Raw genomic sequence first — 25,601 nt, 5'->3', positions numbered from 1 at the left:
GGAAGCTAGGAATTCTGCTGAGAATTGTTTTGGACTCATTGCTGGGTCATTTTCGCACTTGACTGTCGTCCCAGTGAGCTGTTCAAGTGACAGTGGATTAGGTGGCAGTAGCACTAGTGAGAGCTCTAGTTGGGCTAATCATACTTTAAGATATCACCATTGAAATTAAATATTGTGCTTACCACATGTATAATGGGACCTTCATGGTCAGGAAAATGGTATATCTATTCAAAATGTTAGTCAGTCCTGCTTAGAATTGGACAGTTATGCACCATTTATGCTATTACTCTGCATACTCTGCTTTGATGTCAGTTTTGGCAAGTGGTCAGCAATTTAAGATTCGCCATGTGTTTGACCTCAAATGTGTAAATATTAGGTTTGTGTTATTTTTTGCTATGGATGTTAATCACTAAAGTTTAAAGTTGTCCTGGATTCTTATGCTGGTTGGTACTAGGAACGTCATAAAAAATCCTGGAATTTGAAATGTGCTGATGCATACAAACACTGCTTATAGAATCATCAGTTCTGTAATATGTACATTTTGGTAGTTTCATGTATAAAACTACACTAAAAAGGGCTCCTTACCCTCAAGGTTTCTATGGGAAAATATACCTCCTTTACAGCACAAGATTCATTGTCTATACACTGTTCAGTCAGCTTTTGTAAATATATTTTTTGCTTTAATTTATTCACCAAAAAAATCATTAACGGATTTCAAAAGATTAGTTGTTTTTTGAAATTGAAAAATTTAAGGGACATTCCTTTTGTGATTGGCATGTAATTTCCATGAACTGGCATGCTGTCAGTGGCTAATTGCTGCTTGTAATTTCAGGTTCCTTAATGCCCCTGGCAATGAAAAATATTAAAACGGAAATTACATTTTATTTCAAAATTCAAAGCAGTTTTGAAAAATGGATTTAAGGGAATGGGACAGAGAATTACAGCAAGGTTTTTCGAAATACAAAACATTTTGCCATTTCTGAACAGTAGTTTATATCACTGTGAGCTGCAAATCCATTGATTAGACATTACAAACTGTGTTGTGAGTTTATACAAGTATTGTGTAAAAAGATACTTTTTCTACTACATTAGAATGTTTTTAATGTGATTGGGAATGAGACCCCAGGAAATCTGGATCAGAACTTCTGTTAATGTAGGATTATGTCAAAGCTCTCATGAGCATGACTGATGAACAAAACTTGGATAATTCATTCAGTTGTTTAAATATTTATATAACATAACTTGAATTAGCTGCTCTTGTCTTGTTGTATAGTACTTTTGTGTTTATTCTAGAGTGGTGCTACAGGTGCAAATACCTGTTCTTCTGATTTTTTTCTCTAACAGCCACTTTTAAAAAGGACGCTCAAGCAACGGAACCCTAAAGAACTTCCTGCCCCAGGACTTGAGCAGCAGTTTAGATAGCATGTTAGGTTTACTAAGTCCTAAGCTCTTCAAAATGCTCACTCTTTGTGCAGTGTATATAGTTGTTAATTTTTATTACTTTCTTTAGTAATAAATTGTTTACTTTTTGAGTCTATCACAGATGTATTTATTGCTTTAGGTTTTTTAAACCTATATAACCTTATATTGTTTACTTTTTTCATTTCTTCACCTCATTCATTTACACCCCTTGAAAGGTATTTCTTATAATTTACACCTGTAATTTATATATTTTTACATTCAGCAATTGGTAGAGAAGTATTTTGGGCTGTCTTCCTTGAAATAAAGTAGTAATGCAAATTGCTTAATTGTTACTCATTTTCTATATTAATTTGTGCCATGACTTCATGATAACCTGGAGAATGATTTGCATTGTTTCTATTATTATAGTACCTGTAATGATGGATGAAGCTCTGGATTTTCTAGAAAAAAGACAGGTTTGTAAAACTTACTATTTAATGAAAATAACAGTGTAACAGGGCCAATGTTATTCACTGGAAAGGGCGATAAAGGCAAATGATATAGGGCAATAGTTACTTTCATCACTGAATTCAAGGACAGTTTTCATCCATGTACCATAGTTACTCATATGCCTTTCATAATTGAATGAGTGTTCTCTTAGGTGTTTTTGTTTATATAATATAAGTATATACAGTGGATTCAGAAAGTATTCAGACCCCCTTCACTTACTGCACATTTTATTGTATTGTGGATTTACTTTTAAACAGCTAAATGTGCCATTTTTGCTCATCAATCTAAACTCAATAACCAATAATGAGAAAGTGAAAACATGTTTTCAGAAGATTTTTCAAATTTCTGAAGAATCAAAAACTGAAATCTCACATTCATATAAGAATGTAGGCCGTTAATTCAGTACTGTACTTTGTAGAAGCCCATTTTGCAAAATTTACAGAATCTTAATTAAATCTATATATTATAAATCTATTTTTCACACCTGGATTTGGGCAGTTCATCCCATTCTTTGTAACAGATCCTTTCACAATCCGTTAGATTGGATAGGAAGTGTCTGTAATATACCAATCCATGAGGTTAAAGTCTGGGCTTTTGCTGGACCTCTCAAGGACAGTCAGAGACTTGTTCCAAAGCCACTTCAGCATTCTCTTGCCTGTATGGTTTTCTAGGATTTGCTCTTCTGGTTCCAAACTTGTTCCTCTTCACAATTATTGAGGCCACTGTGTTCCTGGGAAAACTGAAAACTTGAGAAATGGTTTTATACCCTTGCCCTAATCTATGCTGCACCACAGCTTTGTAATGGAGGTCTCCAGTGAGTTCCTTGGTCATCATTGCTCGTTTTTTACCCTGCCGTGCACTGTGAAACCTTATAAACACAGGTACACATGCCTTTATAAATGATGTGCAATAAGTTAATTTTGCCACCGGCGAACTCTAATCATGTTTTAGACAAGCATAATTAAAGAAAACAGGATGCACCTGACCACATTTTGGAGTGCAACAGCAAAGGGTCTAATTACTTATATGAATATATAGATTTCACTTTTTGATAAAGAATGTTTGAAAACCTTTCTCATACATGTTTTCACTTTGTCATTATTGTTATAAAGTGACGATTTATGGACAAAAATGGCAAAAATCTCCCTTGAAAATTAAAGCTACAGCACAATAAAGAGTACAGAAAGGTTTCTTAGTACTTTCTGAATCCACTTTATATCTCTTGGAGCCAGAGAGTGGCGCTCAGACATGCAAGTGAGAAATTTCACTACTACTGTGTGCACATGACAATACTGCTAGTCTTCAGAGGACATGACAATGAGAACTTTATTGTGAATGGTGGTCACTTAAGACATTTGACATGAATTTGTTTTGGACAAATACTACAAAAATGTTCAACATTTTCAAGAACACCAAGCTTTTTGGGTATTAAAAATAATATTTTTATGCACAACAAAGCTAATTATCCCTTTTGATAAGTAAATATAATCAATGAAACCCTGTATAAAAATTTTATTTTATTTCAGAAAAAAGATCCATCTTTTACCTATGAAGTAATTGTGGTTGATGATGGTAGCAAAGATAAAACTACAGAGGTGAGTACAGTCCTATATTCATTTTAAAAGAAATTTGATGTCTCTCTGGAGTTAACTTGCAGTACTCAAAGTGCTGTTAATGATGATATGAAATGTGGACCTTTTACTGAACCATCATTGGGGGAGCCAGAGCTTATCCTGTTAGAATTAACACTGCAATATACAATCTCTAGATTACTATGGCATAGTATATACAGTAGTACGTGCACATCTTTAATGAACTCAACATGCAGAAGTCAAGTTTTAAAATTCAAAAGGCCCTAAGTAATGTCAACTACCCGTTGAAAATAGGCATAGATTTAAAATGTTGTAATTAATTAACTTGCTTTACTAACCTCGTAATTTCAACTCATCTGCTAAAAGTGAGCGAGAGGGAAGGGAACATGCATCTCTTCAACTTTTAGACATTCAGCCTGGCCGTAGGTCTTCAGTGTATTAAGATTCTTTGAAAAAAGCACATTTTAATGCTGCAGACAATACAATCTTCAAGAAAATGTGCAGTTTAATTGTTGTTTGTGTACAATGTAAGCTAAATACTTCATAGACATAAAAACATAATTTTAATGCAAGTTGATTTTGTCACACACAGATCTTCTACATGCAAGTTGCAAATTGAGTCAGTGACTAATTCCCCATCCCCCGAGGTTGCCCTAAAACTGATGTTTCATAACAGGAAAGCTTTAATACAGTTTGGCAAGTGTGTGATTTATGGTGTTAAATTTTCATACTAGACGTTAATTTCCAGTTTACTATAAAAAGACCATCAGCGATATCTTCTGGTTAATCGCTTCCATCCTGTCACATGATGCACTTCTTTCTTTGCCTCAAAGGAGGTGGTCTGAAATCCTACTATTTACAACTGTACAATGCAAGTTTTTGCTGTTTAGAACTGTTTCTTTTCTCTTTTTTTTTCTTTCTTTCAGCTCATATAGAGTGAAGCTCTGTTTTTCACACCGTCCATTGAGAATAATAGCTTGAATACAAAAAGTACATACACAATAGTACACATGACAGGATTATAAACTCAAGAGAATGCAGCTTACATTTTAGACCTGAAGTAGAAGTGGCATACTCGAGCAAGATTTACTCCTTTGTCTTAGAAGTGGGGCGAAAATTCTCCACTAGGTTAGTGCAAAATGTTGTACCCTGAAATAAGTCATCTGACTTAGGGAGATTAAATATCGTATGGTGCAGTGGTAGCGCTGCTGCCTTGCAGTAAGATCATCATGACACATGTCCTGTGTCCTCCTAGTGTGGAGTTTACCAAGCGCTTTGAGTAGTGAGAAAAGCACTGTTTAAATATAAGTATTATTATTGTATAAACATTAATAATGTAATTATATTATTAATAATATCTTTGGAGCCAAAATGATAGTAAAATATATGTATATATGTCTTAGTGGGATTTGCTGTACCTCCCTTTCCTTTCAAATAAAAACTTGTAACCTTAAAGTTCAAATATACTGTATACCAAACATTGGTTTTCTGCACGGTCTGCTCTGTAAGGTGTTTTGAAAAGATCTGTCATTCTTTCAGCAAATACATATTAAAAATACTTAAGGAAACTGCTTAGCAAATCACAGTTTGCTGTGTGTTGTAATTAATTATTACTGAGAAATATTAAGGCTTGGAGATGAAAACTCCAATTAAAATGCACAGTATCTTTCTCACAAGCAAGGCTTGTAATTGTAATTGCAGTTGCACAGAATCTTTAATGAACACCATTGTTATTGCAAGCAAATGAGCATAAGTAATTAATTTTTATAGTCGCATGCAAGTCAACAGGCCATACTGTTTTATGTTGAAGGGTTTGTTTCCTGATTCATTTAGGCCTACTTATTTGTAGTAAGAAGTTTCGATTTGCATAAAATGTATATGCAGGAGGTTATTATTAAAAAGTTGAAAGCTGTAGATATAACAAGTGTTTTTCATTTTTTGAATTTGTTATAATATTTAATATTTTTTGATTTTCTTGGTTTTTGTGGTTGGCATGGGGTCTAATGTTTTGAATTTATTATATAGCCTATATTTAATTTCTTGAATATTAGTCAGTATGGGTTTCTTGCATTTGATCAACTTGATATTTTTCTATTTTTTCAATATCGTAAAGTATTGCTATTGAGGTAATAAAAGCTTGCATTTTCTTGAATGCTTTGAAATGTTAGAATTAAGAAGTATTAATTGCCACCAGATGGCACTATTGTTTCGCTTTTTTTTGTTAACCCTGGGATGCTTCGACTTGACCTTTTACCTAATAAACAGTTCAGTTTATTGCAGAGTCTGACGCCTAGTAGTCTGGTTTCAAGCTATAAATGTGTCAAGTGTCCATCTCGTTCTTTGATCTGCGACTTTTTTGCCTGACAAGATGTAATATCACGAGATGTATTTTTATGTGGCTAATTTACTGTTCTTATCAGTAACTAAAAAATTAAATCAGTTAAGAAAATATTATTTTTATACTCTGAGGGTATGAGAACATACCCGTTTATTGTTCTTCTTCATGATATGTTTAATATTATGCTAGAAATAATTTGAAATAAACAAGTATTCTGCATGCTTCATCACATACAAAGCAGCATCGACCGCAGTACCCAATCAGTGGCATCAAGTTGATCCAATTATTACATGAGAAATATCAGTGAAAAAAAACATAAGGATGAGTACAAAAGTAAAAATCAAATAATGATAAATAGCAATAGACTAAAAGTAAAAACTCATAAGTAGTGTCAGTTGAATTTAGCATTGTACAGTAAATGTGTATTTGTCATAAAGTAAAATTAATCCTGCTTAAGTCAATCTAAAATGCAAGTAAATAGTAAAGGTGTACTGTAATTTCCAGTACAGTGCTGACAGAACATCAGAGGTAGCTCAAAGGAGAGAATTTCAGATAGCTGGAACCACAAAATTGAAAGAATGCTCACAGTAAGTCTTTAGAATTCTGTGAAGGCCACAGTTTAGTACTGGAAAATCAATGAGGATAGTTAGGTAAGGTGTTCTATAATGTTCTGAAATTCAAGAGCAGAATTTTAAACTTAATACAGGAGAAAGCTTGGATTGATAATCTTCTTCTTCTTTAGGTTGCTTCTGTTAGGGCTCACCATAGCAGATCATCTTTTTCCATATTCTGCTGTCTTCTGCATCTTGCTCAGTTACACCCACCACCTGCATGTCTTCTCTCACCATATCCATTTACCTCCTCTTAGGCCTTCCTCTTTCCTTCTTACTTGACAATTCCATCCTTAACATCCTTTTCCAAATATTTCAATCATCTCTCCTCTGCACATGTTCAAACCAATGAAATCTCGCCTATCTGTCTTTGTCTTCAAACCGTCCAACCTGAGCTGACCCTCTAATGCACTAATTTCTAATTCTGTCCATCCTCATCACATCCATTGCAAATCTTAACATCTTTAACTCTGCCACCTCCACCTCTGTCTCCTGTTATTTGGGTGATGCCATCATCTCTAACACATATAACATAGCTGGTCTCACTATCATTCTGTAGACCTTTCCTTTCACTCTTGCTGATACCCGTCTGTCACAAATCATTCCTGACACCCTTCTCCGCCCACTCCACCCTGCCTACACTGTCTTCTTCACCTCTCTTCCACACCGTTACTCTGTACTGTTGAATCCACGTATTTAAACTTATCCACCTTTGTCAACTCTACTCCCTGCATCCTCACCACTCTTTTGACCTATCTCTCATTCACACACATGTATTCTGACTTTTACCTACAGACCTAAATTCCTCTCCTCTCTAGTGCATATCTCCACCTCTCCAGGGTCTCCTCAACCTGCTTCCTACAGATCACAATGTCATCATCAAACATCATAGTCCATGGGGACTCCTGTCTAATCTCCTCTGTCATCCTTACCATCACCATTGCAAATAAGGAAGTAATGCATCCGTCACTCCTACTGCAGACCTCACCACTGTCACACTTTCCTCATACATATCCTGTACAACTCTTACATACTTCTCTGCCACTCCCGACTTCCTCATACAACACCACAGCTCCTCTCTAGGCTTAACTTCATGCTGTGGCTCATCAGTTTTATCCCATTGTATCCCCCTTCTTCTGCACTCCTCGGGCATCCTCTCATTTTCCAAGATTCCATTAAACAATCTGGTTAAAAACTCCACTGCCATCTCTCCTAAACAACTCCATGCTTCTACAGGTATGTCATCTGGACCAATAGCCTTTCAATTCTTCATCCTCCTCATAACTGTCCTTACTTCTTATCTGCTCAACACACTCGCCTTGCTTGTGAGTAAGTTTCAATCTTTATCCTTTATCACCCTAACCTGCTGCACATCTTTCCCAACTCACACCCGGTGTTTAGCCAGTCGTCACAGGTCCTTTTCTCCCTCTTTACTGTCCAACCTCTCCTACAACTCATTATACACCTTTTCTTTAGCCTCTTTCTTCACCTTGCACCTTATCTCCTTGTACTCGTGTCTGTCTTTCTGCATCTCTCTGACAATCCCACTTCTTCTTTGCCAACCTCTTCCTCCACCACCAGGTTTCCCTTTACTCCTTCTTCTGTCCAGATGTCATGCCAAGCACCCTTCTTGTTGTCACCCTTACTACTTCTACTGTAGTTGGCCAACTGTCTGGTAACTCTTCACTGCCACCCAGTGCCTCCTCACCTCCTCCCTGAACTCAACCTTGCAGTCTTCCATTTTCAACTTCCATCATTTGATCCTTGGCTCTGCCTTCACTCTCCTCATCTTCTTTATCTCCAACGTCATCATACAGACCACCATTCTATGCTGCCTAACTATGCTTTCCCCTGCCACCACTTTGCAGTGTACAAACTTCTTTAGACTGATGTTCCTGCATAGGATATAATTTACCTGTGTGCATTTTCCTCCACACTTGTACATCACACTATTTTTGTCCCTCTTATAAAATATGTATTCACGACAGCCATGACCATCCTTTTTGCAAAATCCACTATCATCTGACCTTCTTCATTCCTCTCCTTGACACCATACCTACATATCACCTCCTCATCTTATCTATTCTCATTAACAATATGTCCACTGAAATCTGCTCCAGTCACCACTCTCCCTCCCTTTGGTATACTTTCCATCACTTCATCCAGCTCACTCCAGAAATCATCTTTCTCTTCCATCGCACACCCAGCTTGCGGGGCATATGCACTAAGAACATTCATTTTCACATCTTCAATTTCCAGGTTCATAATCATCATTCTGTCTGACACTCTTTTCACCTCCAAAACACTCTTGACATACTGTTCCTTCAGGATAACCCCTACCGCATTTCTCCTCCCATCCACAATATGATAGAACAATTTGAATCCACCTCCGATCCACCTGGCCTTACTCCCCTTCCATTTAGTCTCTTGCACACACAATAGATCAACCTTCCTTCTCTCAACCACTATCTCTCTCCACTTAACAGTCATAGTGCCAACATTCAAAGTTCCTACCCTCTCTTCTCTCTTTACCTTCCTCCTCTCCTTCTGCCTCTGGACATGTCTCCCCCCTCTTCTTCTCCTTTTTCAGCCAACAGTAGCCCATTTTCCACCAGCACCCTGTTGGCTAATGGTAATGGTGGCAACCTGGGCCTTGACTGATCAGGTATTGAAATCTGTATTGTTTTCTGCATATTGAGCTGACAAAATTTTACACTGAATGCCCTTCCTGACATAACCCTCCCTATTTATCCTGGCTTGGGAGCAACAAGAAGAAACACACCAGTTTGTGCATCCCTTGTGGCTGGGTTCAGCTTAGATTGATAATAGCTACCTTATTTAAAATTTCTCACTATTTACAGATACCTTTCTGATTACTAACTATGCTAGACAAACTGTTAAGCTCCATTATTGTTTGTTTGTTTGTTTGTTTATTTGTTTGTTAAGCTAATTGTAGGTTTAAATACATCAGCTGCTTAGTTTCTCTTGAGATGTTTTTGTGTGCTTAATAGTGGAGTTTTACAGCTTTGTTCAGACAGAGACTGAGAGATTAAAGATTCTCATGAATCATACTAAGCTGCGACCTGTGAAATATCCATTATGAATTTCCCAGGATATCATCTTCAGCCTTTGTACATATGTTACCTCGACTTAATTTACCAGAAAATTCCTGGGATAGAATATATGTTTGATTAAATGCACCAAAAACAATGTTATAATTTTATAGTGATTGCAGAAACTACTTAAATGATGTTTATATTTGCACAGTCTTTAAATTGCAGTTGGCCACAGATGTACAAGGCAATATAGCAGTGTAATTTTGTCACTGCTGCATGTTACAGTAGCTACCCATATTTTGCACTTCCACATACTCCTGAACAAAATGTTATTGACCCTAGTACAGTAGTCATATCTGAAAACTGTCTACTTAAATCAGCCAAAATGCAGAAACTTCTCATTCACTACTCAAGTACAGTATCTGACATTTCTTTTAACTAGTGCAATCCACAAACCTTTTGTTATTTAGCTGTTTGTTGTACAGCTGTCTGTCACATAATGTCCATTTGGTCAATATCCAACAGCATATACATCAAGTCAAGTCAAGTTGGGGAGCATGCACTGGTACAGTGCATTGTCACAACCACCACACAATGGAACAACTCGGGATCCCGGTTGGAAACCCCCCAGGCAGAGGGACCAGTCCTGCCCTCCAGAAATGACCCTGTATTTGCTGCAGCCAGGTGTTACGTGGGCGACCCCTTGGCCTATTCCAGCCACTCGGGTCCCCAACAATGAGGATCCTACAAGTTGAATCACCCTTGGGGTAACGCGCCACATGGCTGTAGTGCCGTAACTAACGCTCCCTCGCAATGCAGGCGATGTGCCTCATTCGGGACTCCATGAGCATCGCTCATTCGATGCAAAGTCAAACCAACGGTACCCAAGGATTTTCCGGAAAGACACAGTACCAAAGGAGTCCAGTCTTCGTCTCAGGTCACTGGATAGCGTCCGTGTCTCGCAACCATATAGCAAGACAGAGGAAGCACCAGGACTCTAAAGACTGGGACCTTTGTCCTTTTGCATAGGTATTGGGAGCGCCACACAGTCCTTTCCAGCAACCTCATGAAACCCCATGCTCTCCCAATCCGCCTACTGACTTCATAGGAAGAGTCACCAGAGACAAGAATGTCACTTCCAAGATAAGTAAACCTCTTAACATACATCCTATACATCCATGGTCACATAAGGTTATAATACACTTCTAGGGTAATCTCTGGCAAAACTTCCATTGCCTCTTGCTGGAAATTTTCTGACGCTTTTTCTGTCTGGAAGTCTTCCACTTTTAATCTGATCCTTTTGGAGTTACCAGTGGCGTGGATCGATGAAGCATCCAGCTGTTATATTGATAAATGGTACAGGCGGTCCAAACACAGACGCCCAGGTCCTAGCTACAGCCCTAATTTTCAGTTATTCTTCTCATTAATACACTTGACTTGAGCATTCATAGTTTTCCTACTCTTTCTCTGTCTCTGTTTTGTCATTTGTTTGCTCAGAGGCTGATGCACTTGCTGCTTCCTGAGCAGCTCTTCTTTTCTCCACCCTAGCGGCCTGCTGCTTCTCTTCTTTCATCGACATCTTTTCGCGTTAAAACTGATTAAGTTAATTTTTGTGTTGCAATTACTAAGCTGGCACTTAAGTCTACAATCTGCCTCAAGAATGATTAGTAAAGGTGGTAGGGAATAAGAATGGCGTCCATAAGCTGGTGCGTGCTGCCAAGAGTTGATTATTCAATAAAATAAAATTAAAATAAAAAGAGTAATAAAAATTGTCACCCCGAAAGCGGATAGTAGACATCACGTAGTATATGTGTACCAAATTTCAAGTCAATGGGTGAAACGGTTTGCAAGCTACAGGTGATTTAAAATCCTGGACAGACAAACGAACAGCCATGGTAGCATATTATATAAGAAGATACTTTGACATGTAAGCAGCAGTACTCAATTTTGTATGTCTCAGCATTATCTGACTGTGTTTAGTCAAAACAGGTACAGTACAGTATGCCAAATAGCCTTGCTAAGTACTGTATCTAATGTGATATTTTCACAGCTTCCAAATCGCATATTGTCCTATTTCATACAACATACCGTGAAAATTAAGCGGTGTATAACCGTATTTGTTTTTTTTTCTTCTTGAAATATGCAGAACTCTATCTATTTTGAAAAAAATGCAACTTTATCTCCTTTGTGTAACTGAATTCCGAAATGTGGGAAGGTACTCTTCTGTGTTTAATCTGCAGAGAAGGGGCATCAGAATTAAAATGAACCAAGTAATGATACTTGTAGTGATAGTTTTTAGTAAAATCATTGCTACTTGTCTCATATTTACTGACTGACTAAGCATTGAAATCCCGCCATTTTCAGTGACCTAGTATTTTTAGCAAGTAATCTGAGGAAAAACTGCAAAAATTGTCTTAGTATAAAATATCTGAAAAAGAGTACTGTGAGTGATATAGCTTTAAATATTCAAATTAGGATGTGTCCTTTGATTTAGAAAATTGTTTGAATGAAAGACAGACAAAGGTATTCTGCAGTAGCAATTATTAGGATAGGATGCCTTATAGGACTTCTGAATTTAAATGAGCTTATATTTTACTGTTAACCATAAGATAAAAGAGACATTCTGTTCTTGCCACTGTATTTAATGACAGTCCCTGACTTCATTTCAGGTTGCATTAAAGTATACAGAGAGGTATGGTGATGATAAAGTGAGAGTGCTGACACTGGTGAAGAATCGGGGCAAGGGTGGTGCTGTGAAGTTGGTGAGTTTCCTGTTTCTCATTTTACATTTCAGTTATCCATGTGCTCATCTTGGTGTTCATCTAATAAGTTCTGAATAATGTTAATGTATTGTTGAAAAATACATCTTGAAATGGAGTCTAATCAAGTGGAAAGGTTGGTGTTATAACAACCTCTCTTTATAAAGAACCTAAGAGAGCATTACCTATATTTGCATTATACAAAAATATACACCAAACATCCATCCATCCATTATCCAACCTGCTATATCCTAACTACAGGGTCGTGGGGGTCTGCTGGAGTCAGTCCCAGCCAACACAGGGCGCTAGGCAGAAAACAAACCCCGGGCAGGGCGCCAGCCCACCATAGGGCACACACACACACCCACCCACACACCATGCACACACTAGGGAAAATTTAGAATCGCCAATGCACCTAACCTGCATGTCTTTGGACTGTGGGAGTAAATCGGAGTACCCAGAGGAAACCCACGCAGACACGGGGAAAACATGCTAACTCCACACAGGGAGGACCCGGAAAGTGAACCCAGGTCTCCTAACTGTGAGGCAGCAGCGCTATCCACTGTGCCACCGTGCCGCCTACACCAAACATTTTTACATGAAACAATTGGTTTAAAATATATTTCAGTGTTTTTTGTTTATTGCTGTAGTGTCTTGGTTGAGAGACGAATGTATGATTGAGAAATTCATATCTCAACTTAAAATGAAGGTTTCTAGTTCGAATTTCTGAGAGTTAAATTCTCAAATATAGCTTGTGCAAATTAGGCCTCCACACTTTTTCCCCTGTCTGTAAGAAAATGCATGCTAATGTAATATTATGAGTCTACACATTCAACTCAAATAGAAATTTGTGACAGTATGGGTTGGCTCCACAGTCCCAATTGACCCTGGGAGCCTATTGAACCCGACACTGTCGACAGTCATGACCAACGAACGCATAACGCTTTGCAAGGGGTAGGTGCATAAGTAGCTCAGAGCTTTTATTAAAAACAGTCTAAACATTGTCCCAAAAAGTGCAGTGCAAAGTTCAATAAATGAATAATCCAATAAACGTGAATTGGTGGAGGTTAAAAATCTAAAGAAATAATCGATTAAAAACAAGGCTAAAACAATGCAGGAGTCTCATTTAAAATCCTCAGTCCCTGGTGCTTTCCTTTCCATACCGTCATCTTTCTGGCTTATCCTACGTGGACCTCACAGCTCAGAGAGATGTCAATCAACAGGCGCAAACACCCTTTCACTCCTGGCCCGTGTCTCACTGCCAAGAAAACGACATTCCATAGAGAGCCACCAGACCCTGTTTTGCTCTGCGGCCACCACTGCTGATCATGGCTCCACCTGATCAAAGTGTGCTGTACACCCAGCGCTACCATCTCAGTGGCTCCTCCTGGTGAAAGTACACTTCCGAGCATGATGGTCGTTCCTGCTACCCTAGTGACTCAGCAGGTGCGACCCTTTAGCCTCCTCCTGAATGCTGACCACACATGTTCATCGCTGAGGCTGGATTCCCGTCTGCCTGCTTCTCTCTTACACCGGCTCACTCTTGCTCCTGCCTCTTTTCTCTTCACTTTAACCTCTGCCATTTTTTATTTCTCTCAGTTCTCTTTTTTTCCTTCCTTGTGCCAGCTCTCCTTACGTCTCTGTGGAGTGCAACGCCTCCATTGAGCACCACAGAAAGCTACTGAGGCTGTTGGGAAAGGCTGCACCCCTACGTGCAGGTGCACCTCACCCCAGTTACTTCATTAACCTCCTGCAGCTGCTTAAGTGCACACCCACAGAGACAGAGCCAGATGTTATTTATTTATTAAAAATGGGCTCCTGATTATAAAGCTGGGGACCTGCCATACCACAAACATAAATGTGCTAAAATCTTAGAAATGTGACTGGGTAGCTGTTCTTGCCAAACTAGCAGAAAAAATAAAGAGTATCAAAACTTTATCAAATGCAGTGACTTATTTAATACAAATGTTACACAAGTGAGAAATAATAGAAAGAGCAAATAAAAAAACAGAAGGTAAACTCTGTATCCGGAGTGGTACTATTCGTTTTACACACAAATAAAACAGCAAAGTCACAAACACGAGAATATCTCTCTTACTCATGTTATCCTCTAGCCACACTACCCTCTTGAGCCATTTGTCCAACTCACCTAGTGATTCTAAGCCCTACTGGCCTATGGCCAAAGGACAGCTTTATAGCTCTACTCTGGGGATGCTTCGGGGCATCCCCAAAACTCACAATCACTAATGGAGTTAGTAATGTCCCCAGAATGAAAATTAAAGTGTTTCTTCTAGAGCTCTCTTTGACCACCCCAGGTATCCCTGCATACTTTTGCCTTAATTCCTAATTAGACAGACAGTTACTCTTAATATTTCTCACTTTACTTGCTCTGTGTGTAAGGCACAGGTGTGCATCCGACTAAGAGTGCTAACATCTTTGACAGTTGAGTTCATTTTGTGGGTGTTGTCAAAATTCATTTCTTTTTGCAAGAACAATGTTGGGAAAATTGTTCTAGTCACAGTAAAAGTGGAAAACATATCCTTTATGTACTGACATTACTCATATTTATCCACCTGTTCAAATACAGTAAACTGAATGTGATAGAATGTGCTGCTTTGTTTGGATACTTAGAATTTATTATTATCTCCGTAATACATGATAACTTACTGCATGTTAATGCGAATTGCTGCTGTTTTAGTGTTTTTGGGGGAAGTGAAGTTCAGAATGTTTTACAGTGTTGATGAGTTTTCTTTAGTAGATGGGAAACTTTAAACTAGACCATTTAATTCTAGAAATTTTATGGTAATCCGTCAAAATTAAGAAGTGCACTCTGTTGCCTAAAATGATTTTAAACAGTGAAATGATTTTTATTCCTCCTGTTAATTTGAAATGAAAATGAGGAAGATATTTTGTAATGTATCTTAAATGACTTTATATACAGTATCTATGTGAGGAATGAAAACTAGTATTCATTTCAAAAATAATGTGAAATCTTGAACCTTGTTTTACACAAACTTGTCACAGACAGAATTTAAATAAAAACTTGAATCCCTTACAGCTTACTAGAAATATCCATCAATTCATCTTTTTAACCCACTTGTTCAGAAGCAGGTTTGTGATGGAGTCTGAAACCTAGCTCAGGTAACATCAGTTGCAAGGCAGGAACAATTCCTGGGCAGGGTGCCAGCCCATTGCAGAAAAAATATGCAGAGTTTAATAATCACCTCACATCTTTTATTTTCAACAAGGTTCTGACTTTCTGCCACACAAGCTAAATTTGGTATTCAATGAGAAATCCACCAAAACAAATCTGTAATAGCTGTCTACTAGATGTAAGACTATGTATTTTCTGCTGAGCACGTCTGGCAGCATCATAAATGAAGAATAGTTTTGAAGCATTAGACTTGCAAAGGCTTTGTACATTCCCCAGCATTATTATGAAAAACTGTGCTAAATGGCAGAAAAAATAATAATAATAAAACTTCATATCTTATTTGAAAATTCTCCTGAAATACAGCTGTGCTTATAGTAGAAACAGGCTCCTGTAACCCATTCAGTTATATATATATATATATATATATATATATATATATATATATATATATATATATATATATACACACACACACACTAAGGGGCTTTGCCCCCTGCTCGCTTTGCCCAAATCACCCCCCTCCCTTCGCCCCCCGGGCACGCCATGCTCCAGCCACTTCGCATCTCTTGTCGCTCACTTTGTCAACTGGGCTGAACACATGCTGAGGAGATGCGGTCTGATCATCTGCTGTCTTTCTCCTGCTGCTGCCATGCTGCATGTTCTGCTTGTCGCACTGCATGTCAATCATTTAAAAGCCTGTACAGCAGCTGTCCTTTTGTCTCACTGCCTTGTCTTATGGGACGTCAAACTGTCTTCCAAGCCTTCCAAGATTTTTTTTATAAATAGAGATATTATATAATGAGTTGGAGGCAAGTCTACCACAAGGGCCTACAAAAATAAAAGTGGCTAAAGATGTTTGATCAGTCATACTAAGATTGAGATTTTTTTCATATTTATTTATTTAATCCCTCCTCCATTTTGGAGGACATCTTTATTTCTTAATATTTACATTTACTGTTTGCAGTTTATGTTACTCCTTTAATACAATACTTTCACCCTTTTATCCTCCTCAGATTACCCCAAATTCATTAACAACTTCCTTCCATTCCTTTAGTACCCTCCTCCGCCTTTCCTTCCTTTACCTCCCTTTTCCAGGCATACCACCATGTGAATGACTGTCTTGCACTTTAATTTCATTCTTCTTCCATAGACCTAAAAGAAAGACGCAGATATGAGTAAGAAAACAATAGTATAATTAACAGAAAAGCAAAAATGACAAAAAGCAATAAGTAGAAAATTATGTTTTATGGACAGACGTTTTTGGCAGCTCAGATTAGCAGTTTATGAAATTCTCTACAATTATTTGCATTTAAGGTCAAATCAGTCAGGATATTGGTTTATTAGTGGTGGTTTATTTGCTGTTTTCTCCCCTTACATTGTCACTCATCTTGCACCCTTGATATACACTGTTAATTGTAGCTCCTTTATTTATCTTGCTCAATTCCATTTAAAAATTAATCTTTTCTCTGGGCTGAATTTGTTGTTCAGATACATGGAGGCAAAAATTCAAACAAATGCCTGTTTGTTTATTTTTGCCCTTACATTGTCAGCTGCTTTTTTCAACATTCATGAGCATAAACTGAGCAGATGAGTGTCATTCTTGTTGATAAATAAGGCAAAAGGTGTTCCTGTTCACCTCCTTCCCTGTTTGAAACTGAATGTTAAGGTCCAATCTAAACATTTCCCGGTGTCTTTGAGCCAACAAACAAAACATACTTTAGAAAGTGGCAGTACATTATCTATTTATTGCTTCATTCATCAAAGAGTTTTTAAACGTAGAACTGCACATACACCCACTAAAAATAACAAATCCTAAAATGCACCCTTTATATTTTTCTTCAGCGCACCTGTAGGTATTGAGCCTATTTGTCTATGTTTTTGCCTTTTGTCCTTGCTACCCCATAGTTTTCAACCCAAACCATAACTGTAAAATTCTGAGAACGTAGCCACTGTGTTTTACTGTGGATGGATGTAAATGCAATTGTCCATAAATGAAAATGATACTTTAATTGTGCTCTGATTGGTTTGAGCTTGTTCTGTGGAACCTCCCTGATTGGATCCTGCTTATTACTATGGCTTATTCCCAGACTGGTCACCCTTCACGGAAGAAAAGCATTGTATTACATAGCGTGCAAAATAGAGTTAATTTCCATGGCGTTTGTTGTGCTGCTTACCTGTATGCATTTATAAAGTTGGAATGCAGCATACATGCAAAAAAAGCAAATTACTTAGTGGTAGCTACAGTTCTGTTATGAATACCACAGCTGGCAGTGTTACCGTTGTAGTGAAAAATTCAGAGCCCCGTAAAATCAGTTTGACTCAGTTAACAGCCTCTACTCAGCGTTGTATTACTTGAACTTATTCTGTTCAGTAAAGAGGAGTGCATTCTAACAAAGTGCTTAACAAAGTGGATGGATATAGAATGCAGCCAAGGTTGCAGTATTGGAGAACAGAGAGAGATACACACAAGCACAATGCAGTAAAGTGACAATATAGAAGCTGCATTATCTATCTCTCTCTCTCTCTCTATTTTATCGGTTTAATTTTGTAAATGTCATTTGGTACAAGATGCGCTCTGATTGTTGTGGACCGTTTTTTTTTTTTTTTTTTTTTTATATAAATGATATGAATTTGTCCTGCCTTCTTTCTTTTACTATGCTCTGTCCGTGCTATCAGAGTCCTGCATGTGCTGATGGTTTTGAAAGCGAATGAAGCACACGGAAATTTAATTTTCATGAACCTCCAAATATTTCAGTACACGGTCACTGCAAGGAGTTTGCCACTGATGCGCACGTGCCCAGTGTAGACGAAGGTCACCGTCATACATGTTTTCGAGCGTTTCAGTATGGAAAAGGGTTATTTTGTAAACAATGCGAGAATGTTTTTGTTTAAAAACCTTTTTAAAATGAAAATATAGTAGTGTGGACAAAGCCTTAGTAGAATGACAGATATCAAATTGTAGAGGCTCTTCTATTTTTTTTGTCATACATAAGAAAATAATTTTATTGTAACAATATGCTGAATAGATTTTAAAAGTAAATATTATAGTTTAGCATTTTCCATCAAAACACAGTTCTAAACATGCAAATGCAGAGATAGCGTCAGTGTGCAAAATACCCAGTAGTAATCATAGCCTCCTGAATTGTGCTCCAGTGCAGCCTGAATCCTCAAGTCTTACTCTGCTATCATGGGATATACAATAAACTAGCTATAAATAATGTTATCACTTAGGATGTGATTGTCTTAAGCAGATGAATCAAATTGTTCATGAATGTGCACTGTGTAAACAAAAGCCACAGCACTTCGTACCTCTAAGCAAAATTATGCAGAACAGACACTTTTCATGACACATATGTTGTATGTGTTGAAAGACTGTAGCAGCTCTATTTTAATCCTTTCCTTCTAAATGATGACACCCTTTAAAGTATTCAACTGATCAAACCCTCCTCTCTTCGGCCAATGCACACTTCTCCTGCCTGCTGGGAATTAATGTTTCTAAATAGTACTTCCAGAATTTCATCCCAGTAGAGCACTTGTACCACAGCAGTACCACAACCTAAGAGTATAACAAAATAAACAACTTCACTTTCGAATCTTTACTACTCTAATGAAAATAACAAATATGAACAGAGAACAAGACATTGTTAGCCTCCCATCGTTCCCAGCCAGACCACTAACAGTATCACGGTAGCAGCAGTTGCTGTCTCGCTGTGCATTATCACTGATTTTTTTGTTTCCTGCAAAAGTCTCTTCCCTCTTTCTTGAATTCCCCTTGTTTAAACGATATACCATTCATCCTTGCTTGACAGGCTGTTCTCAGTCAGGCATGTAAGCCCGTCCAGCCCAAAAAGTGCTCACAGCCCTGCTTATGAAGAGCTTTCTGCAAAATGCTGCACTGTTTTCTCAAAAACTCAGTAATGGGCAGTAAGTAAATTTATAAAACTATAACATGTTTAAAAAAAAAATGTAGGGACCCCCTCAATTTTGATTTTCAGGCTTTCTGGGGGTCCATTGGGTTAATTAAAGGGCCAGCCCCTGTATTTCACACCTTGGTTACTGTGATCATATTGTTGAATTTACAGTAAAAGTAAAAATGTTTCATTTACTATACTGAAAGCCTATATTTCTCTAACTGTGCACTAAATAAATGCCCAACTACCAACAACAACAACATTTATTTATATAGCACATTTTCGTACAAAAAATGTAGCTCAAAGTGCTTTACATAATGAAGAACAGAAAAATGAAAGACACAGTAAAAAAATGAAATAAGTCAACATTAAGTAACATAGAATAAGAGTAAGGTCCGATGGCCAGGGAGGACAGAAAAAACAAAATAAACTCCAAACGGCTGGAGAAAAAAATTTAATCTGCAGGGATTCCAGACCATGAGACCGCCCAGTCCCATCTGGGCATTCTACCTCACATAAATGAAACAGTCCTCTTTGTATTTAGGGTTCTCACGGAAGGACTTAATGATGATGGTCACGTAGACTTCTGGCTTTTAGTCCATCAATGTTGGAGCATCATGATGCTTTGAGTAAATGGTGGTGGCCGCCACCAGAAAGAAACAGAAGAGAGAGTAGGGGTTAGTACGGATTTTAGAGCCACCTTGAACAGTTATTATGATGAATTGAACACACAGAGTATCAGGATTAAATTTAAGTGAAGTTATGAGAAGGCCATGTTAAAGTAATGTTTTTTAAAGTGCTCCACTGTATTAGCCTGGCGAATTCCTATTGGCAGGCTATTCCAGATTTTAGGTGCATAACAGCAGAAGGCCGCCTCACCACTTCTTTTAAGTTTTGCTTTTGGAATTCTACGGAGACACTCATTTGAGGATCTAAGGTTACAATTTAAAATATAGGGTGTCAGACATTCCGATATATAAGATGGAGTGAGATTATTTAAGGCTTTATAAACCATAAGCAGAATTTTAAAGTCAAATCTGAAAGACACAGGTAACCAGTGTAGTGACATCAAAACTGGAGAAATGTGTTTGTATTTTCTTTTCCTAGTTAGGATTCTAGCAGCTGCATTCTGAACTCGTTGCAAACGATTTATGTCTTTTTTGGGTAGTCCTGAGAGGAGTGCGTTACAGTAATCTAGTCGACTGAAAACAAAAGCGTGAATTAATTTCTCAGCATCTTTCAATGATATCAGAGGTCTAACTTTTGCTATGTTTCTTAAGTGAAAAAATGCTGTCCTAGTGGTCTGATGAAAAAGCGATTTAAAATTCAGGTTACAGTCAACCTAAGTTTTTTTACTTCCGTCTTGACTTTTAATCCTAATGCATCAAGTTTTTTCTGATAACCTCATTATATCCATTATTGCCAATCAATAACATTTCAGTTTTCTCTTTTTTTAGCTTGAGAAAATTACTATTCATCCATTCAGAAATACAAGTAAAACATTGTGTTAGTGAATCGAGAGAGTCGGTATCATCAGCTGCTATTGATAAGTACAGCTGTGTGCCATCAGCATAGCTGTGGTAGCTCACGTTGTGCCCTGAGATAATCTGACCTAACGGAAGCATGTAGATTGAGAAGAGCAGCGGACCAGGATAGAGCCTTGTGGAACACCATATCGGATATCATGTTTCTTTGAGATTACCACAACTCACAAAGAATTTTCTCCCTGCCAGGTAGGATTCAAACCAATTTAAGACCCTGCCAGAGAGGCCCACCCATTGACTAAGGCGATTTCTAAGAATATTGTGATCAGTGGTGTCAAATGCGGCACTCAGATCTAGGAGGATGAGAACAGATAAATGGCCTCTGTCTGCATTTACCCACAAGTCATTTACTACTTTAACGAGTGCAGTTTCTGTGCTGTGATTTGTTCTAAAACCTGACTGAAATTTATCAAGAATAGCATGTTTATTGAGGTGGTCATTTACCTACATAATGACTGCCTTCTCTAGAATTTTACTTAAGAAGGGCAGGTTAGAGATGAGTCTAAAATTTTCAAAAGCAGAGGGGTCAAGATTATTTTTCTTGAGTAGGGGTTTAACTACAGCAGTCTTAAGACAGTGTGAGACGAATTTACTATGTCAAGAATACTATCAATTAGCACGTCCGATACTTCTTTGAAAAAACTGACAGACTGTTTCTGGGAATATTCTACAATATCTTCTTACAGTGCTGTGAAAAAGTATTTGTAAACTTATTAATATTCTGTGTTTTGACATAATTTACACAATAAGGCGCATCAGACCTGTAGACAAAATGTGGTATTAGAGAAAGAGAACTGGAGTTAAAGCACAGTACAGTTTTTAATTCATTACTTTCTTTATTCAGGGGGAAAAATAATTAGCCAACACTTCTTTCACCCATGTGAAAACTTAGTTGCCCCCCTTAATTTCAGTACTTATTTGCTGAAGTTTTAGCAGCGATAATCACAACTATAAGCCTACTGTAATTTGTTATTGTTCTTTTCACTCATCTTTGCACAACTGCTTTAACTCTGACACATTGGTAGGTTTAACAGTGTGAACTACTTGCTTTAGGTCATGCCACAGCATCTCGGTTGGGTTAAAGTCTGTAGGACACTCCAAAGCTTTAATTGTTTAATGAGCCTTACAGTTTTAGACTTGCCTTTGTGTTTTGGGTCCTGCTACAGTTTCAGATCACAGACAAATGACCAGACACTCTCCTTAAAAATAGTCTAGGAAAGTGCAGAATTCAAGTCGTGAGGTAGCAAAGCATCCCCGTACAATCACACACCCACCCTCATGTTCTGTTGGAGGTCTGATGTTCTTACTATCAAATGCCGTAGTAGCATTATACCAGATATGGTGGTGTCTGTGTCATCCAAAGAGTCTCATTTGACTTATTTGTTCATTAAACATGTGCTGCTCTCCTTTGAACCCCATTTCTACTCCTCCTTATCTTGCATTCACAAACACTGATCTTAGCTTAGGCTAAAAAGGCTTGTTGTTGTTTGACTATCCTCCTTTGATTATCTGTGAATTTTTGAAGGAATCGTTGCTGTGCCCTTTAGTGTAATTTTGGCAGGCCTTCCTTTTCTAGGAAGATTCGCTATTGTTCCATAGTTCTCCATTTGACAATAATGACTCTCACTTTGATGCGTAAAGTTCCAGAGTCTTAGAAATGGCATTGTAACATTTTCCTGACTATTAAGATTCAGTATCTTTTTCTTCCTCATCTCTTCAGTATATTTCCATTAATTGAGGAATAGTTTACTTGTAGAAACCTTGTGGTGACTACTTCACCTTCATGATAAGGGTCAGTATATGATGAGGTTTTCTTATATGGTTTTCTTTATCTAATACTGCATTTTATCCAAAGATCTAAAGCCATCATTATGACAAATATATTAAAAAGGTGGATATTGGGGGGTACAGCACTTTATGAATAGTATGCCAGAAATCATAAATGTATTGGCATGATAACAATGTATACAACAATATTAATTTATTTGCTGTTTTGTATTAGGCAGTTACTGCTTTTGTGAGGTGTGCTACAATGGTGATCCATTATTAACATTTTCACAAGCTGTGTGCCCAAAGTGAACATTTTTAGCAGTATTTTTTCTCCACTTATTACTATATCTGCTGTATTCACTAGATGTGTGATTTCTGTGGGTCCAGCTAATTAAGTGTAAATAAATATATTTTGTCACTAATGGTTAGATAATTTTTCTATGTAAAAGTTGACCAAAGAATAAAAGGTCTTTAAATCTTCATCTAGCTTTGCTTTATAGAATGTTTGGCTGTTGCATGTTTGAGTAATATATATTTTTCCCCCAAAGACATAGAGTATAATTTACTGACTTAGCAGATGCCACTAAGTCTGGTTTAGGCCATAAAAATGTCAATTGCCATCCCTTGCTAAAATATATTGCCTTTATTATCTCATCAGTGAAGTTAAGTAATACCTCTCTAATATACACATATCACCTTTTCAATTTCTTTATCTGATTAATTATTTTACTCAGATATATTTTGATATTACAGTCTTTGTCTATAATTTTAACAAAATCTAAAACCTAATGTTTTCCATCTCTATATTTTGCAGTTTACGATATGTGTATTGTATCCAGAATAATTATTGATCAGTTGAGAAAACAGTATTTTTGTAGAAAGATGCATATGTATTACATTTCATTGCTGCTGTGTGTCACTGATCATGCAGATATTAAGATTAATGTTTTAAAAAAATGTAAAATCTCGTTACTGAAATACAAGCCAAGTCTCATTATTATGTAACACTTACATTGCTAGTGGTAGAGAGAAAATATTGGCAATAAAGATGGAAATATATTTTTTAATTAGACCTGACCAAAAGTCTAAGGTCATCAGTTTAAAAAAAAAAAATTGACCAAATGTGTCATGGAAATTTCTGTATTCTTACTCTTGCTCCCATTTTGTAAATAACACAACCGATATCAGTGCTAACTTGACTGAATTCAAAATCATAGAAATGTCTGTAAAGTGCAGGAGACTAAAAATGGATAGCGTATCTTCGACTGGATATGTCCTGTCTTCTATTGTTGGTTTCATCATCTCTTCTTTTCTCAAAAATGATTGTAAGTTTTGAAAATCACCACAGACAAATCGGTAGAATACTGTATTTTTATTCTCGTATACTAACAATTGATGCATTTTAAAAAAAAAATTAGATCACCTTTCCATACTCAAAAACCTTTCTCCATGGTAAATATAAGAATGGTGGCAGACCATAATTCTTTGGAAATGTTAAAAATGTTTTGAATTTGGCTCCAGCAGACCCCCTTGACCCTGTAGTTGGATATAGCGGGTTGGATGATAGATGGATGGATTTTTTTAAATTAAATTTGTGTACTTTCTAACTTTATACTGGGTTTTTCTGAAATAATATTTTTAAAAATAGATATTTTTGGGATGCATCCAGCAAAAAAACAAATATATTCAGTAAAGCAGAAGTTCCCCTGAACTAGATTTATTAAGAAAATCACTATACATATTTAGTAATACGGTAGTAGTGATCTTTAATGGTTAAATCATGTTCAGAGATGTCTAAAAACTCAGTCAGAACTTTAACTGATTACAGCACCATTTTCTACACTGTGTATGGAGTAGGGAATCCATTCCCAGATGGGTTTATCCATTCCTGGGAATTTGGGAATCCCGGGCTCCCGGGGATGACACAGTGCATGGGCATCTCACATGTGAACGGTTTTAGAATGACCAACACTTATTTTTAATAAAACTACTGCAATATGTTGACATCAATAAAAGACTAACCTTATCTACAAGCAGTTCATGCTGTCATATACAGTAAGTACATGTATCTAGTTCAGGGATGCCCACACTTTTTCAGCTTGTGAGCTACTTTTAAAATGACCAGGTCGAAATGATCTACCTACATTAAAAATGCTATGTATATCTATACTAATGAAAGGCAAAGCCCTCACTGACTCACTCATCACTAATTCTCCAACTTCCCATGTAGGTAGAAGGCTGAAATTTGGCAGGCTTATTCCTTACAGGTTACTTACAAAAGTTAAGCAGGTTTCATTTTGAAATTCAACACGTAACGGTCATAACTGAATCCTGCTTACGTACATATTTACGTCCATAGCCTGCAGCTCAGTCGCTGTGTGAGGCAGAGTTGCGTTCCCCATCCCCACGCCTCCCACGTAGTTGGCTGCCTGCCTATATTGCGTCCCCCATCCCAACGCCTCCTACGTAATTGGCTGTCTGCCTATATAATCCGTCCATCACTCCGGTCTCTTCATTCCCTTCCTTGCTTCACCACAGTATTCATGTCTCCTTGCTGATAACTGCAGCCTTTTTATTTAATCCACGGCTTCTCCGCTGTTTTATTGTGCTGATAACTGCAGCCTTTTTATTTAATCCACAGCTTATCCACTGTTTTATTGTTTCTTTATTACGCTTATAGTTATTGTGTAGGTGTTTTAGACTTAGTTTACATTGTTCAGTTACCCATTTCTTTTACCATTCCAACTGTGCCTGCATTAACATGACTATCAAGGTGATCACCATCGATCAAAGAACTGTCACTTATCGAGTGGTTTCCATGCCCGGAGATGACGCCTGCCTTTTCCATTCTCTTTGTTACATATTGCACGGCCATATCAGGCTCACTCTTGATATCCGGAGGAACATTGTGTCTTTTGTATTGAATGACTGGGACAGGTTCAAGGTGTGGACTGA

At 37.4% G+C, this 25,601-nt stretch overlaps 1 protein-coding gene across 1 annotated transcript in view; it reads left to right on the top strand.

The window, feature by feature from the left end:
- alg5 (ALG5 dolichyl-phosphate beta-glucosyltransferase) overlaps positions 1–25,601 on the top strand; it is a 72,111-nt gene that overhangs the window by 16,684 nt on the left and 29,826 nt on the right. The window contains exons 3-5 of the mRNA XM_039745812.1: positions 1,831–1,877; positions 3,438–3,506; positions 12,178–12,270. Of these exons, the coding sequence (XP_039601746.1) occupies positions 1,831–1,877; positions 3,438–3,506; positions 12,178–12,270 (209 nt within the window). The remainder of the gene's footprint in view (positions 1–1,830; positions 1,878–3,437; positions 3,507–12,177; positions 12,271–25,601) is intronic.

The sequence above is a fragment of the Polypterus senegalus genome, chromosome 2 (genome assembly GCF_016835505.1).
Source record: "Polypterus senegalus isolate Bchr_013 chromosome 2, ASM1683550v1, whole genome shotgun sequence".
NCBI lineage: Eukaryota > Metazoa > Chordata > Cladistia > Polypteriformes > Polypteridae > Polypterus > Polypterus senegalus.
Note: the sequence above shows the minus strand (reverse complement) of the source record. Positions and strands in the feature narration are given on the sequence as shown.